The sequence below is a fragment of the Eutrigla gurnardus genome, assembly GCF_963514095.1.
Source record: "Eutrigla gurnardus genome assembly, chromosome: 5".
In the NCBI taxonomy this organism is placed as follows: Eukaryota; Metazoa; Chordata; class Actinopteri; order Perciformes; family Triglidae; genus Eutrigla; species Eutrigla gurnardus.
In genome coordinates this window covers 26,916,829-26,931,820 of record NC_139919.1, presented here as the reverse complement: position 1 = coordinate 26,931,820, position 14,992 = coordinate 26,916,829, and the positions used below count along the sequence as shown (strand labels likewise).

General features: G+C 43.7%; 1 protein-coding gene across 3 annotated transcripts in view; it reads right to left on the bottom strand.

The window, feature by feature from the left end:
• Positions 1-1,565: 1,565 nt before the first annotated feature.
• Positions 1,566-14,992, bottom strand: part of gria1a (glutamate receptor, ionotropic, AMPA 1a) — a 61,059-nt gene continuing 47,632 nt past the window's right edge. The window contains exons 13-16 of one of the 3 annotated variants that reach the window (XM_084009162.1): positions 14,732-14,979; positions 11,792-11,906; positions 7,000-7,134; positions 1,566-5,245 (exon numbers count right to left, since the gene is read on the bottom strand). In XM_084009162.1, the coding sequence (XP_083865288.1) occupies positions 5,078-5,245; positions 7,000-7,134; positions 11,792-11,906; positions 14,732-14,979 (666 nt within the window). In that variant the 3' untranslated portion in view covers positions 1,566-5,077. Of the gene's footprint in view, positions 5,246-6,843; positions 7,135-11,141; positions 11,257-11,791; positions 11,907-14,731; positions 14,980-14,992 lie in introns of all 3 variants that reach the window. The other 2 variants (XM_084009163.1, XM_084009164.1) reach the window with 2 other exon arrangements.

Here is a 14,992-nt window from a genome sequence, read left to right as displayed (position 1 = left end):
GTGCTGATGGCGTATAAATATGTGGTTCGGGTCTCTTTAAACACCTCGTTTCAAAGCGATAAAACGTGAATCTCCAGAGCTGAGTGAGAGAAGAGGAAAGCAACAATGCCGTTGAAACAACGAGCTTTGGAAAAGAGAAAGAGAGCGATGTTAATTATACAGCAGGCCTTCGGCTGTCGGAGTGAGAAAGAGCGGGGCCTCTCCGGTTGTTGATGTCACTAATCATGGGGTGTGACACAGCATGACACCCTGCTATCTCCATGTAACACACACACACACACACACACACTACACAATGGCCCATTCTATATTTGAATATTCATCACCATAATTCCTTCTTCCGGTTTTAATAATATGAGAAATGAGTGTTGCATGACATGTTTCTTCCAAGTAATGTACGTTTCGTTTCAGCTCTTACGCACACGGAGCTGAATGTATGCAATCAAGGCAAGAAAATAGATAACGAAAGAAAGAAATGAATTCATCGTCAAGCAGAGTCGAGAAAATGCAGAAACCTCAAGGCTACGATTTTTTGGTTCAGTCTCACTTCTCTCCTGGTTTCCAGACGCAGATGTTTATAGCGAGACTGCCGGTGAACATAATGTGTATAAGTATTAGGAGTATTTAGTTGTTAAAGAGCCAGATGTTTCCCATGGCAGTTGGTGGGGACCAAAAACAGAGCTAAAAGAAAGTGAATATTGACTCTAGTGGATGTAAATGTTGCTCCATATCCAGGCAACAAGTTCACCAATTCTGTGTTTAAATGTTGTTGCAGTGCCTCAAAGTGGCCTAAAATTAATTAATTTGGGGTTTAAGTTAAATCTCCAAAGTTATCTCTTGCCTGATGGAGGGCTAGCATTGTGGAAAAGGTTGGTTCAAGGTTGTAGGGAAAAAAATCCTAAAGGTGAAACCTTAAACTGGTGGCTAAATTAAGTGTAAGAACAGGTATGATGAGCAGCAATCTTGTTGTATGGCAAAAACAGATGATGTAATCCGTCTTCTTCTTGTTTTGTTGACGATGCAGCTCTACTTCCCTGCTTTGACACATGCAAATTATGTAAACATACGTATGCAAATGAGTTTGAGTGGAACGCATGTGAAGGTGCTCCTTAATTAAATGTCTCCCTAATCTGTACGAGCCTGACGAGACCCATTAAGTTGCTTTTAATTGTCTTGAAGCAACAGAGACTTTTTCAAATTTGTTGTTGACGCCAAAAAAAACCCCAACAACCCAAAATAATATTTATGTCCACTGATGAATTTAGGGGCATCATAAAGAAAGTGATGGCGGAGGCACGGCTGTTTTTCTTGAGAGGCCAATGTGTGAACAGCTGTTCTTTTGTTTTATTGTGAATGTTTATAGCTCACGTCGTATTTGTGTTACATTTAAAATTTGTGATTTTGAACGGCTGCTATCTTTGCCAAAAAAAAAGTTTTTTCAATGGGACTTCCTGGTAAAATAAATAAGCGAGGTAATCTTTTGGATGGAGCTATTTCTGCTTTCTAAATTCATATTCCATTCATTCACCCAAGGAGACATAATAATATAAAACTGGACAAACATCCGTAGTTTATTCCTTTATTCAGTTACAAAAGCATGATGACTTCCTTCCAGGACACTTTGGTTAGAAAAAAAAAAGTTCTCAAAAGTTCTGAATCCTATATTTATTGTATTCTTTTACTTTTTTTTATTGACCATTTCATTTTGAATCTCAGTAACACCCTTTCCATAGTTAAAAAACAAACAAACAATAACGATGTCTCTGGTGAAATATTCCAGCAGTAAAAATACTGTGAAAAAGGAAAAACGACAAAGAATTATTCAAACGGTGTTAAATTTCAAGCACTTAAAAAACACCACGAGGAAATCCTTTTTTTTTTTTGAAAATGGCAAAAAATAATAATGAAAATAAAAATTAATTGAACTCAAAACTGTTTTTAAAACAACATTAGCGTCTACAGATTATTCAACATCAGTGTGTGTGTGTGTTTTATTATTTTTTTTTACACTCTTCAAAGTGTAACACATTTCCGGCACTGCAAATCTCCTTTATAATACAAACATTGAGTGTCTTTTTTTTTTTCTTTCTTTTTCATTTTTTTTAAACAAATCTGTTATGGCATATAAAACATCTGTCTGAAGCCTCCACTGAAGAATTGCCGTGCCGTGTTCTAATTAATACAACATCAGCAAAAGAAGACGCATCGATGAGAGGAAAGGAAAAGTACTCACGCGGGAGGTAACTAATTCAGGTTCACTGAGGCATGACTGGGAGCAGAACAAATAGGTTTTTTTTTAAATATATACATAATAGATGTATGATTTCGGTAAACTCTGACTGCCCATTTTTCTTACTTGTATGAGGATGTAGAGAAAGAGAGAGGTCACACATTAGATTTGGTACCATATATATTATTTTCTAAAGCAGAAACTCAGAGAGAAGAAAAATAAACACACGACGAGCGGATGAGTGCTGCCTTTGTACAGCCGCTTGGCCTCTGCCTGCAAAACGAGAGATCAGCCACGAGTGTGCTGAACATAATCTAAAACTGACCTCTGGCGTTCGGCAGCAGGGAAAATCCCATTTCACGCAACAACCTTCAAGTCACCTTAAAATAAAAATCCCACCTTCTGGACACTGTTGGACTTGATGATGATGATGATGTTCAGTGCATTTCAGGACTTTCTGTTGTGATGAATTAATACAATTTGGCAATTCAGCCCACTTGAGACGTGGCCTGATGATTTCCTCTATTCTACGTGATTATTTCTGATCACCCAGGCGCCTGAAATGGCAGCGCTCCCTCTGCAGCTGAATATCTGTGTAGGTGGCGAGAGGGAAAGCGACACACTCGTGGTGGGAGAAGGCACAGAGTGTACCATTTCCCTGCTGGTTGTGATGCATTGTGAAAAACTATTTTTTACTTTTAAGGATTCATGATTATTATTACCCCTATCTGCCAAAAAGTCCAATGAAAAGACCAAAAACCAACAGTGAATTGATCTTAAAGAGGCGTGATGTAGTGGAACTTAAACCTTTGCTTTTATTGACTATTAAAAACACACCAATGAGCCGCAGCACCGGCTGACATTTTCTCCTCCCTCACCTTATAAACACTCTGGAGTTTATTTTGAGTAAATCCAACACTGTCAAGCTGCACACCAAATGTGTATTAATCTGCTGCAAAAACACTGTTTACTCCGGTTTAAATAAAAAAATAAACTATATATGTCTGAGCTGTTTTAAATAATTGTCTGTAGGAATCAATAAGCTTACGGCATAAGTATTAAATCCCTTCAAAACATTACATATTAATTAAGAATTGCACAGAAAAGTGAACGTGTCATTCATTAAGAGTTCAACAAACTAATCTGCTTGATGGCGACGGCGTGGGCGCCGTCTGATCTGATTTGAGTGACGGTGGCAAATAACCCGACGACTGTCATCACACTGTTGTCGTGTCCTTTCATGGGATTTGTTGACAATAAGAAATATATATCGTACTAATCAGCCATATTCTTTACCCGTCATTTCTAAAACGTGACCGAAAGCACAGTTTTCTGCTGTCAGTGTCGGTCAGTTCCTCATGGGAACAAAAAACGCACCACGAACTGACAAAAAGGGCCGAGCACACCCCCAAAAGTCATTTTGCATTACGAGTACAGAAGTATTTCAGGTGGAGTTTTCTTTTAAGGCCTACATGCCAGAAGCATGGCTGCCCGTTGCTGTTCGGAAACCTGCCGCTCCGATTTCTGTTCACTTGACGTGATCTGAAAGGGAGAAAGCTCTGCAGCCGAGCGGCGTGACCTTGACTTCCAATAAAGCACAGATAAAAAGTGACGGTGAACCTGTCAATCACTCCAAAGTGCCTCAATCCTTCCAGAGGAGGCCAACTTTCCCCTTTTTATGACGGTGTGCAATAAAAAATGAGAGCGAAATAAGCTGCGCTGCCCATTTCATTAAATCTGAACATCACAGGAGGGGAGGTGAACGACGCAGCAACGGATCCAACAACAGCATGGGGACTATTTTCTCCAGATTAAATCTTCCTCCCTGGTGCATCGATGGATATGCTATGAATGTCACAACAGTAGAATACAGTGTAAGGTCACTCAGTACTGTACAAAGCCACAGAAGTATGTGTCAGTGTGTTTAACCTTCCTCGGGTCAAAGTGAGCAAAAACTCTCCATCTCAAATCTCCCCCGCCGGTCAAACAGAACGACCCGGTAGCAACAAGTGTGGAGTGTAATCTGTCATATGGCACGAAGACAAGGCATGATGTGTTAAATGAGGTGTAGCAGCAGCGCATGTTTTGTTTTTTGTCGCGTCGTATCCCAGTCAATCAGCGTTTAACCTTCAGTCGAGGATGAAATCAAATTGAAGCTCTCTGCGCTATTAGAAGAGTGTAAACCACATTGTATGTCGTTAAAAGTGGCTACGCGGAGCACTTTGTCCTTCCAAAAAAAATAAAATAAAAATGGCAGTGTTAATGGGAGGGGGACGTCCCGAAACAATATCAAATTGTGTCCGTCGTCCTCTGCCACATCTGTGCAAAGGTGTGGTCGAGTCGGGCCGGCCTCCAGAAAGCATGAAGGTCGTACAAAGGTCAGCGGGGTGAAGGTGAAGGTATTGCACACGCGGACGAACGTCAACAGCTCCATCGAGATGGCACAGCGCAGGCGTCACACTGAAGAATAAAGTTGTGTGTTTTTTTTTTCCTCCACACAAACGAACACCGTAAAAAAGTCAAAAACACACTCCGTTGACGGCTTCTTTATTGCAGCACATTTCCCTTCTTTTTTTGTGTGTTTTTTTAATATTTTTATCCATATCTCCGATTCAAACATCCACTTGTTTAAAAAAAATGTCTTGGTAGTTTTTTAAGGAGCGGGTCGAGAGTGCATTTTGGCAGTAAGGTTAAGTTCAAGTCGGGCGCGTTGACAGCCAGGAGGGACGGACGGGTCAAACCGGACGGCCATGACTTCTTCTTGAGGTCATTTTTAGAGTCTTGAGTGCTCTTTTTTCTGCCCCACCCTGCCTGTTTTTGCCCTCGCCGCCAGCAGTCACGTGGTGATCACATGCCGGAGGCACCCAGTCCCATGCTGGCGGTGTGGCTCATGCAGGGCAGCGTCTGAACGGTCTTGGGGAAGTCGTGGGTGAGGATTCGCCCGTTCTCGCCGCCGCTCCCGTTGCCGCTCATCCGGGTCAGGGTGGAGCAGCGCATGGCGTCGTTGATGGATTGCTGTCGGGGAAACAAAGAGAAAAGGGAGCCCGGTTAGTCCACGCACCAGGTTTTAGTCTTACACACACGTAAGCATGCTAACCAGGAGAAACAGCTAGAGCTAGCTGCGCTGTGCTTTCTATAATGCAGGAGAATAAAGATAAGTTACGCAATTCTTATATTTATATATATTTATATGTGCATAAGCAGCTGTTTATGTCACTATCTGGATTGTGGTGCTGGCACGCCAAGAAACTCAGGAGCAGAATGAGCTCTCTATCTGGGTCTGAGTGATATTCAGGGCTGGTAGACCACGATGCCGGTCCGATGTGGATCACGGTCTCCGAGAAGGGGAGCTGAGGCTTCACTCATTGGTGTAACAGCTTCGTTCTCCAGTCCGGCACAATAAAACCCACCAGGCTCGAAAGCCGACCTAATGATGTGTGTGTGTGTGTGTGTGTGTGTGTGTGTGTGTGTGTGTGTGTGCATCGTCTATTCTACGGCTGATTAAATCGGGTAACTCGAGTGAGATCTGCATGGGGGGGTCGGAGAATCACGCCGGCCCACTAATTGGAACGGCGTTGTTGTTGCTTTCAATCCAAACAGCATAAAGGCGCCGGCGCACTAATAGGCCGCTCGCCAATCTCATCAGCATACTGATCAGGTGGCTCGTCGTGGGCTGATTAAAACATAAGAGATTTTATTTTTGTTGCTGCTGTTTACACGAAGAGCGTATCAGCGACGGGGGCTTTGATGTCGGAACGAAGAATAATTCAAAAGGTCGTCGGTTGCAAACGGATCCGCGGAGACGATGACTAACGGCTACGATGCATCGCTCCCGACGGAGGAGAAGACCTGCAGCGCTACAAAGCAACAAGTCCTGGTTGTTTGTTTGTGAACACACACAACAGTTTGGAGTTAAGACGGTTGTTGGTTAAAAGAGAAACAGGGATGGAACACATGTGAGCCGCCAGGCCTGCCTCATGGTATACATATAAAGGATGTTCACCACAATGGGCCCTGCGTTTGCGAGACAGCAAAGAGACAAGAGGGGGAGAGATTTGCTCAGAGGGACAGAGGTAGATAGATGAACCACTGTGATTCAAATTGCCTTCATGCCTGTGCTGCAAAAAGAAGTCTTCGTCTGCGAAGATTACAAGATTATTGCAGTGAGTGCAGTTTTCCAGCTTTTATCAGCTGTAAAAAAAAAAAATGTGTAGTTAACTACTTTGGGATTGTGTCTGAAAACAAACTATTCCAACTTCATGGGCGACAGTGTATTTATGTAACTAATATGATACGTTTAAAGACAAACCATGCTAAAGATGCTACATGCTAACAACCCTGCGATGCTAACGCAGGCGGGGGGAAAAAGACTGTGGAACAAACAGGCATAATGGCAATTTTTAAATCAAGTGATTGAACAACACTGCAGGCGATCAGTGACGGAGAAGACGGAGCGAGGTAGCGGCAGAGAGAGGAACAGGACAGCGTTTGCACTGCGGTGGAAGCCGTGAGAGGCCCTACTGTGATCACGGTTAGATGGGCGGGAGGGTGAGGAGGCGGATGTCATCATCATCATCATCATCATCATCATCATCATCATCATGGTTCCCTACCCCGTGGCTGTGCTCTGCCCTTTATATCTTAACAGTGTTGTTGGCGTACAGGCCGTAGCTCTGCAGCTCTGTGTAGGGGGCGCTAGCACCACTGTCTAAGGCTGAGCAGTGAAAGGCCTGAGCGGCTGAGGCGGCAGCGGCTCGCGCGGTCGACACCTTCATTCGGCGCGACTCGGTCCTGGACTTGTAGCAGAACTCCACCAGCGCCACCAGCATGGCCAGGCCCAGGCCGCCGATCAGGATGTAGAAGACTCCCGCCACGTTGCTGAGGCTCAGGGCGCTCGTCTTGTCCTGGAGGGAGGGGAGGGGAGGGAGGGGGGAGAGGGAAGGGAAGAGCCAATCGGTGAGGAGGGATAGTGGCAACCAGACACACTGAGTCACAGACATGTATCGAGACAAGACACACAACCAGGAATCAAACGCATTACAGCTAAGAGACACAAATATACACACACTCAAACCCACACACACACACACACACACACACTCAAACCCACACACACACTCTTCCATAAAAGACCAGAGGACACACACACACACACACACACACACACACACACACACACACACACACACACACACACACACACACACACACACACACACACACACACACACACACATAACTCCACACAAAAACAAAACAACCATAAAAACATAGTTTGGAGGCCTGCCTCACAAAGCAGGATTTAATATGTCAACCTTGGATTCGAGTCCGCCTCTTCAGTCTCACTCAAATTAGGGGTCGACTGAAAGCCGATATCAATTATTATTAATCTAGGAGACCTATAACCAATATTTATCTGCTGTAAAAAGAAAAATCTATAAAAATCTTTTTTTTTTACCTTGCATTTGTTTAACTCACAGAACCTCAAGAGAAGCTATAAGCAGCATTATTATAAGCAACAAACACATAAATAATATAGTTCCCTGATGTTTTATTAAGTAAAAATATAATAAAATAAGTGATTGAAGACTCCTCTCAAGATAATGTTGAAGAAATATATTTAAGATTTATAGTGGCTACAAAATAGGGCCTCTAACAGTACAGTACATACACTGGCAGGTAGCTGGAAAAGCCATGAAAACAATCTTATATTATTTTTTTGCATTGTAATTATTTGGTTAATTATAGACTGTGGGATTCTTGTTTCTTCGCTGCAGGAAGAGAGAATACGAGGCGACTCGGTGGAGACGCTGTCATATAAATAGTTCTCTAAAAAGCATTCTGACTGTGCACTAATGACAAGCTGTGATCAGCCTTTTTAATTTAAAAAAGAAAAGGGAGGAGGGGAGAAATTAACTCCTGGTGATTTATTAGAGCTACATTTCTATAACGGGCCTTTATCAAGTGTTTTTTTTTTTTTAATTCAACAAATCACAATGCAGTGCTACTTTCAACACAAGCAACATTAATGACATTTTTTTTTCTATATATATCTTATTTTTCTTCCTAAGAGGAAGAAGACAAACCTATTTATTTTTCTAGTTCCTTTATTCAAATGTCAGCCGTGTTCCTGCTGCTTTTCTAAAAGCCCGACTGTGTTGCTCTCTTTGTGAGACAGGCCCCAGATAACAGCAAATAGACAGATAAATAAACATTTCATACAATTCTAAATGGTATAAACAACTCCTATATTAACCCTTTGAGTCAACTGGTACTCGTCCACGTGACTGAGGTGAAGGTAAACTGTATTAAAACCCGACATCACATGCACTCATGCAGCACAAAACAAGTCGTCAGTTTGACGTCGCTCCTCATGGCGGGTCGTTATTTCCTGTTCCGACGTACATTAGTGCTATTTATAGTCTGTACTGGAAATCATTAAAGATGAAATCAGTCAACCTAAAGGCTTCTCACGGGACAGTCGGCGTCTAATGAGCACGCCGTTTCATGTAAATGTGTTCAGGGAATACCTTTGTGTCACTGCAGGAGATTAACGCCACCTGGGAAACGTGGTTTACGCTTTATGACGTCTCTACTTTCACATCCAGCTGGTATTTAGTCGGTTCACCTAAATGGTTTGTAACCCCCGAAGGGCAAAATGGCATTTTAATGCATTTAATCTGTACTTATTATGTTATTTAACTTTAAAACGGAACACGTGTCAAACTATGTGCTATGGAGGACGGAGATTTTACAGGTTTTCTTTCCATCAAATAAGATAAAACAAAAATAAAAATGTCCTTCTCTTTGGCTGGGTTTATGTTTATCGGCTGGAGCTGTACTTCCAAAGAAAGCTTCTTAGTGTTCATCGTCCTAGAGGCCGAATCCTTAGAAATGTTTTAGAATAAATAGGCTGTGTGTGTGTGTGTGTGTGTGTGTGTGTGTGTGTGTGTGTGTGTGTGTGTGTGTGTGTGTCTACACCCATTAAAACCAAACCAAAGGGAAAAAAGCTACCCATGAAATGTCTCAGCCCATCACACAGCTAATTACTGTTTACAGTGGTGAGTTGGAGTTGTTTTTAAAGGGATCAGGAGATTTTTAAGTAGATGAGGAAAAATGTATTGCAAATACATAAAAAGTAAGGATCGACGTCATCGTCGTCCTTATAGATGCTCTAGTAAACCTACAGATGTGCATCTTCTCACGTGACTTTCAAACTGTCAAATTATTCCTTTAAAGTCAAGGAATGTTCCCAAACACTGAAATATTTACTATAGTGCTGATTTAAACTGTCACAGTCAACCACATTTAAACATAGACTTATGTATACTGCAAAGATGTTCCTGACCAATGGAAGTACTGGGATAAATCTCCTTAAGTACTTGCTACGGGTGCGTGAGGAGGCGTAGCTCAGTTAAAAGCCCACTCAGTCCCTCATGGCACACGGTTTGACAGTCCTGCAGCTGAGGTGTGAAAATATGAGAAATCTTAGCGATCGAACGGGCGTGACGGACTCAGAAGGCCAGCTGGCAAACACCCAGAGAGGTACCTGAGCTGAAGGGTGAGCGACGTTTAAAACATGAACTCGGTCTGCATGTCCCGCTGCGGGGAGAGTCGAGTCGGGAGGCCGGATTACGACCAGAGCCAGAAAGCAAAGGTTACGGCTCAACAAGTTTTAAGGGGTTCAGCAAAGTCCAACGGCCTAATGTCATCATCCGTCTCCCTCCCGTCCTTGTGCGTGTCTCCCCCCCCCCTCCTCACCCCGTCTCCCTTCTCTCCTTGGGAAGGAGTTGCAAATTGCTTTCCGAGTGATTCATATTCAATCTACAGTACAAACTCAAGGTTATCATCGCACTTGATCTGTGTGTGTTTGGGAGTTGGGGAAATCCATTTCAAGAGGATTAGAGGTGGAATACACTTAGATGGCTGGACCTGTAGGCGCTCTACGTATAAATATAGATGTATAAATATAGATGTATAAATATATTAACATCGTATCAATCCTAAGCCACCACACATTATTTAAATCTACTTTTGCACACTGGTTATGAACATTAAATCTTTGAAAACACAAACTCAGTGGGGGAAAAGAGACACAGGAGTACCACCGGAGTACTGGCCCGAATATAAGACAATGTTTGTCGCTTTTTTATGGCTAATTTTTGCTAATGGTAGCGATCCCTGGATAGATATCAACATTTAATTGATATTATTCGTCAGTTTGCCGATGACTTTGCTCTATTTCTACGACTGCTATTACAGTATAGTTGTAGCATTTTCCAACATCTTTTAATGGTGACAGTGGCTACCGTTTACTGCCGCCTCGTGTTAAAGCTCCAGCAGAAAGGGATTTGACATTTTGGATGTTTTTTTGGTGACGGCGTTCGCTATTCATTCTCAGCAGAAGTCGTTGCCGACGGCGGCGGCAGCAGAAAGCAGCAGTGAGATCGTATCTTCTGGAGTCTGGAGGGACTTGTTGTGATTCAATATGATAATTTCAACAGCTGAAGCGATTAGATCCAATTATTTGTCGCAGCAGATTGATGCATTGATTTCTCATAATTATCAATGAATGAATCAATTCATCACCGAAGCGGATTTTCGCTGCTGCTGCAAAAAAAAGGAAAAAACCAGGTTGATCGTTTTGTTTTCATTATTATTCATGGAATCTTTATTTAAACGTGCAATACATTTGAATTACGTCCTCGTCTTTAAAAAGTCTTGTAGAACGTTAGGAGGGAGCGGTCTTATGTTCGGGCCAATACAGGAGTACTGCTAGAACCACACGGGGGAGGTGCTGTTCAGTGCAATGGAGGCTGAGGGCTGGGCTTGGGGGAGCTGGTCTAGGATCAGGGGCGGGGTTGTGCTGGGAGGTGCTGTGAGGTGACGGGTCTTTGGTCGGGAGACTAACCTTTCTTCCGGAGTCCTTGCTGCCACACTCCCCTTTATCGTACCACCATTTGTTTTTCAGTTTGTCTAAGACGGCTTGCTCATTGAGTTTCAACACCGCTAGGTTTACTGGGATTCTTCCAACCATAAGGAAATAACATAAATAACATATTATACCAATGTTATTTTATGTTATTCATTCAGAGACACAGAGCAGCAAATACATACACACGTTAATGCTTGAAAAACTTTTTTTCACACACGCCACACACACACACACACGCACGCACGCATATAGAATATATAGCAAAAACATCATTACAGACACAGTGATATGCATTAATACTCCATCTATCTTGGTTGGCTGGCTCCCTAAGGCAGTAGATGTGTATTACTATATCACTCTGGGTAACCGGCACACTGCTTACTGACGCAACACGGATGTCTCAATTGTATGTTAAGTCAAAATGAAAGGTGTGTTTGGCCAAAAGGTAACGGATCCCCAGGGATGCAGCCGGTTGAATCACATTTATTATTAAACCATCTATTGTTTAAGCAGGGAAGATGATCCAAAGACATGAGGCGTTGCTGGTGCACAGCGTGGGTCTGCCGGTTACCCCCCTCCCCACAACCCCCCGGTTTACCCGCCGGGTTTATCAAACTGGCTCTGACCTTGGAGTCCCCGCCCCCGCTGCCGCACTCTCCCTTGTCGTACCACCACTTGTTTTTCAATTTGTCCAAGAGGCCCTGCTCGTTCAGTTTTAACACTGCCAGGTTTACTGGGTTTCTTGGAGATAATGTAAAACGATAGCCATTAGGAGACACTCTATGGGACAGATATAAGGAGATTTGGTCGCATGGCGGTGGTGATTATGGCAAACATTGACTCGCTAGTAGAGGCTCCCGCGGTAAAACTACTGATATGAAGCAGGAGCACTTAGCTTTTCTTTTTTTTTGGGATGCAACATGTTAGTCGTGTGGCTGAAACAACCCATACAGCAGTATAGAGACAGGTTTTACCAAGCAGGGGCCTCGGAAGGAGGCAGAGCTGACACTATAAATTGAGATGCATTGGATGCGGAAGTCTGTCTACAGATGGCAATTTCCTTTTTTCAGTGACACCGGCGTACAGATTGCTATGGTAACTAACCTATCAATATTCAAGCCATAACTGCTGTCGTGGCGACGAGGAGCCCGTGTTGATTAGTGGGGAACTATCAGCGGGCACAAAACGCACACGTTGGCTTTAAACGTCTAAACTGTCGGCTTCAATCGAAGCAATTTCTCAAAGTGAGGAAAAGAGGAAACTGAGTGACGACAGACGGAGTCCTGACTGTGAATCTACACCCAGCAGCTCATCCAAAGCATCTCCTCAAGGCTCACCCTCACTCTCTCTCTCTCTCTGGGGACCGCGTGTGTTTCCTATAGCCGAGGACAAAGACTCTCCACGTCCACAAATCACAAGAAAGGCAACAATCTGCACTCAGAATTTGCATGAAAGTGAAGATGACAGCCGCGCGCCAGATTGTCTCATTTTCCACTCAAATCTGTGTCAATTCTTTTTTTCTTTTTGCACAGCAACAAATTTGTTTTGCCTTTCTCGCCAGCCGACGCAGAACGAGTCTTTTTTTTTATCCCTGAACGCAGCTTATAGGGAACACAGGTAAATCCTCAGAGCTGGTAAAACCTCTGAATTCTTTCTCGGCCCCGGCGGCGGCAGGCAGAGAGAAAGAAGTCAAAAGTGTGGACATGGAGACCTGCAGGTCATCGGTTAGTCTGGTTGGTTGGTTGGAGGTGAGCAGATGTCAGGGGGGGCTACCGTAGCTGTGTGTTAGGTGGGATGGGGGTAAACAGTCAGGCAGGCGTTGAGGGGGGGGGGATGGACATGACACGTGAGAAATGAAGCAGGAATATATACAGAACATTTCACGGGGCTGAGCAGAGCGTAGTTCGAAGACTGGGCCCGTCGGTACATCCTGCAGAATGAAGAGTTATGCCATTTTAGCAGCTTTCTCAAAGTGCTACTTTCAATTAGGCCTGCACTGCAATACAAACATTAGAACGTCCATATATTTTCATACATCAGGGAGGGACGCTCACATCTGTCAGACTGGTATCAGCCCTCACACTTAATAAGCAGATACTTAAATATTTCCCTTTCCCGGCTTATTTATCTGCAGTGAGCTTATTTGGATGTGTTGTCGGTCTCCGCTTCGCACTTTCTGCTCCTTTTTTTGGGGTTCGGGAAGCAGTTTTGAAATATGCTGTTATGTGTCCTTATCACCGGTATAAGTAGCATTAGAGAAGATTAACTTGATGGCGTGTCCGTCCTCACTGCACTGATATCAGATCTGTTAGTTTAAGTGTTACATTTGGCAAAGAGGGACAAACTAAATGGAATCATCCCCTAATATTCAGCGCTCCGTGCAAATTGATGCATTAATGCAGTGCAGGTGTGATTGAACACAACTCTTTGAATCCACTGGACATTCACCGATGTATCACCCCAGAATTATTATATATTTGAATGATTCAAACGATCTTTTCTTCAAGAAACGAATGTCGGTGACATCAGTGAATGGGCAGAGAATAACATAATAACACAGAGAGAGAGAGGGAATGGGGACATCCTCGGCAGCATCCCATCTCTATGTTGAAGGTTTGGACCAATCAGACGACATGGGAGCAGATTCACCTCTCCAGGTGTCTTGTCGCTGACGCAGCACTTTACCTGCTGCGTGAAATTATTTGTGCTGAATGGAAACGGAGTCATAGGGAGCATTTTATCGTCGCCGTGTTCTGACCTTTGACCGTCAACCAAGGTGGAACCCGACAACGGATCCTCAGCGAGTTTGAGTGAAATCTCCCCATATGGCTCCTCTCGTTAAAACGAACGAGGCCTATTAGAGATCGATTAAAAGCCTCGGATGCCACCAGCTCCTGCACTCTCTCTGCAGTTGCAAGATAAAACACTATGAATGGAAGGTTAAGTGTGTTAATGCAATGTGGAAAAGACAGCTGCCGGTCTTGCACGTCGATGGCCAAAAAAAAAAAGTTAAGTTAATCCAATATGAATGTTCATTACATCAATTATCATATTGAATGTGGCAAATATTCAACTTCACATCACATTGAAATGGCGTGAGCCCTGGCGGAAGTGGAAAATTAGCCACATGGGATGTGATCCTTTAAGCTGTGATCCTGCTTTTCGAGGGCCCGTGAGAGCGACCAATTGCATTTTTGTATGAGTGTTTGAGGGGGAGGGGCTTCAGTTTTCAAAGCAGACGCCACGAATGCTCACATGGAAGGTCCAGGATGTAATTAGAGGGCAGCAGGACTACAAGTGTTGCTTAAGGACTCACTACACTTCTGCTAGTGCTCACAAGCTACGTCGGAAGTGTCTTTGTGTGCAAAAGAAGGGAAAAGTTTAATGAGTTTCTGTGAGATGAATGCATTCTATGTCTAATGAGAATGCATCCAAAGGTCAAACTAAATTGTGTTATTATGATTAAAAGGGATGCATAAATAAATGTGAGAAGACGCTCATGCAGGAGCTCCAATAAAAGCGCGTGGAGGCTTTTATCCAGCGGCGCGGCGGCGGCGGGAGTTTACCTGAGCGGCGAGCCCTTGGGTGTGGCGATGCCATAACCTTTAGAGTCCAGGTTTCCTCCCACCTTCATAGTGTCGCACGGTTTCCTCTGCTCTATGTACTCGTTCATGGTGGACTCCAGCAGGTAGGCGTACTTGCCCTTGGACTTCCGGACCCTCATCACGCCCTCGTCCGTGGTCTTGACGAACACGGACGGGTCGGCCGCCTTCATGTAGGACCACATCTTCTCAAACACGGCGATCTTCGACCTCTGGCGGAGGCGT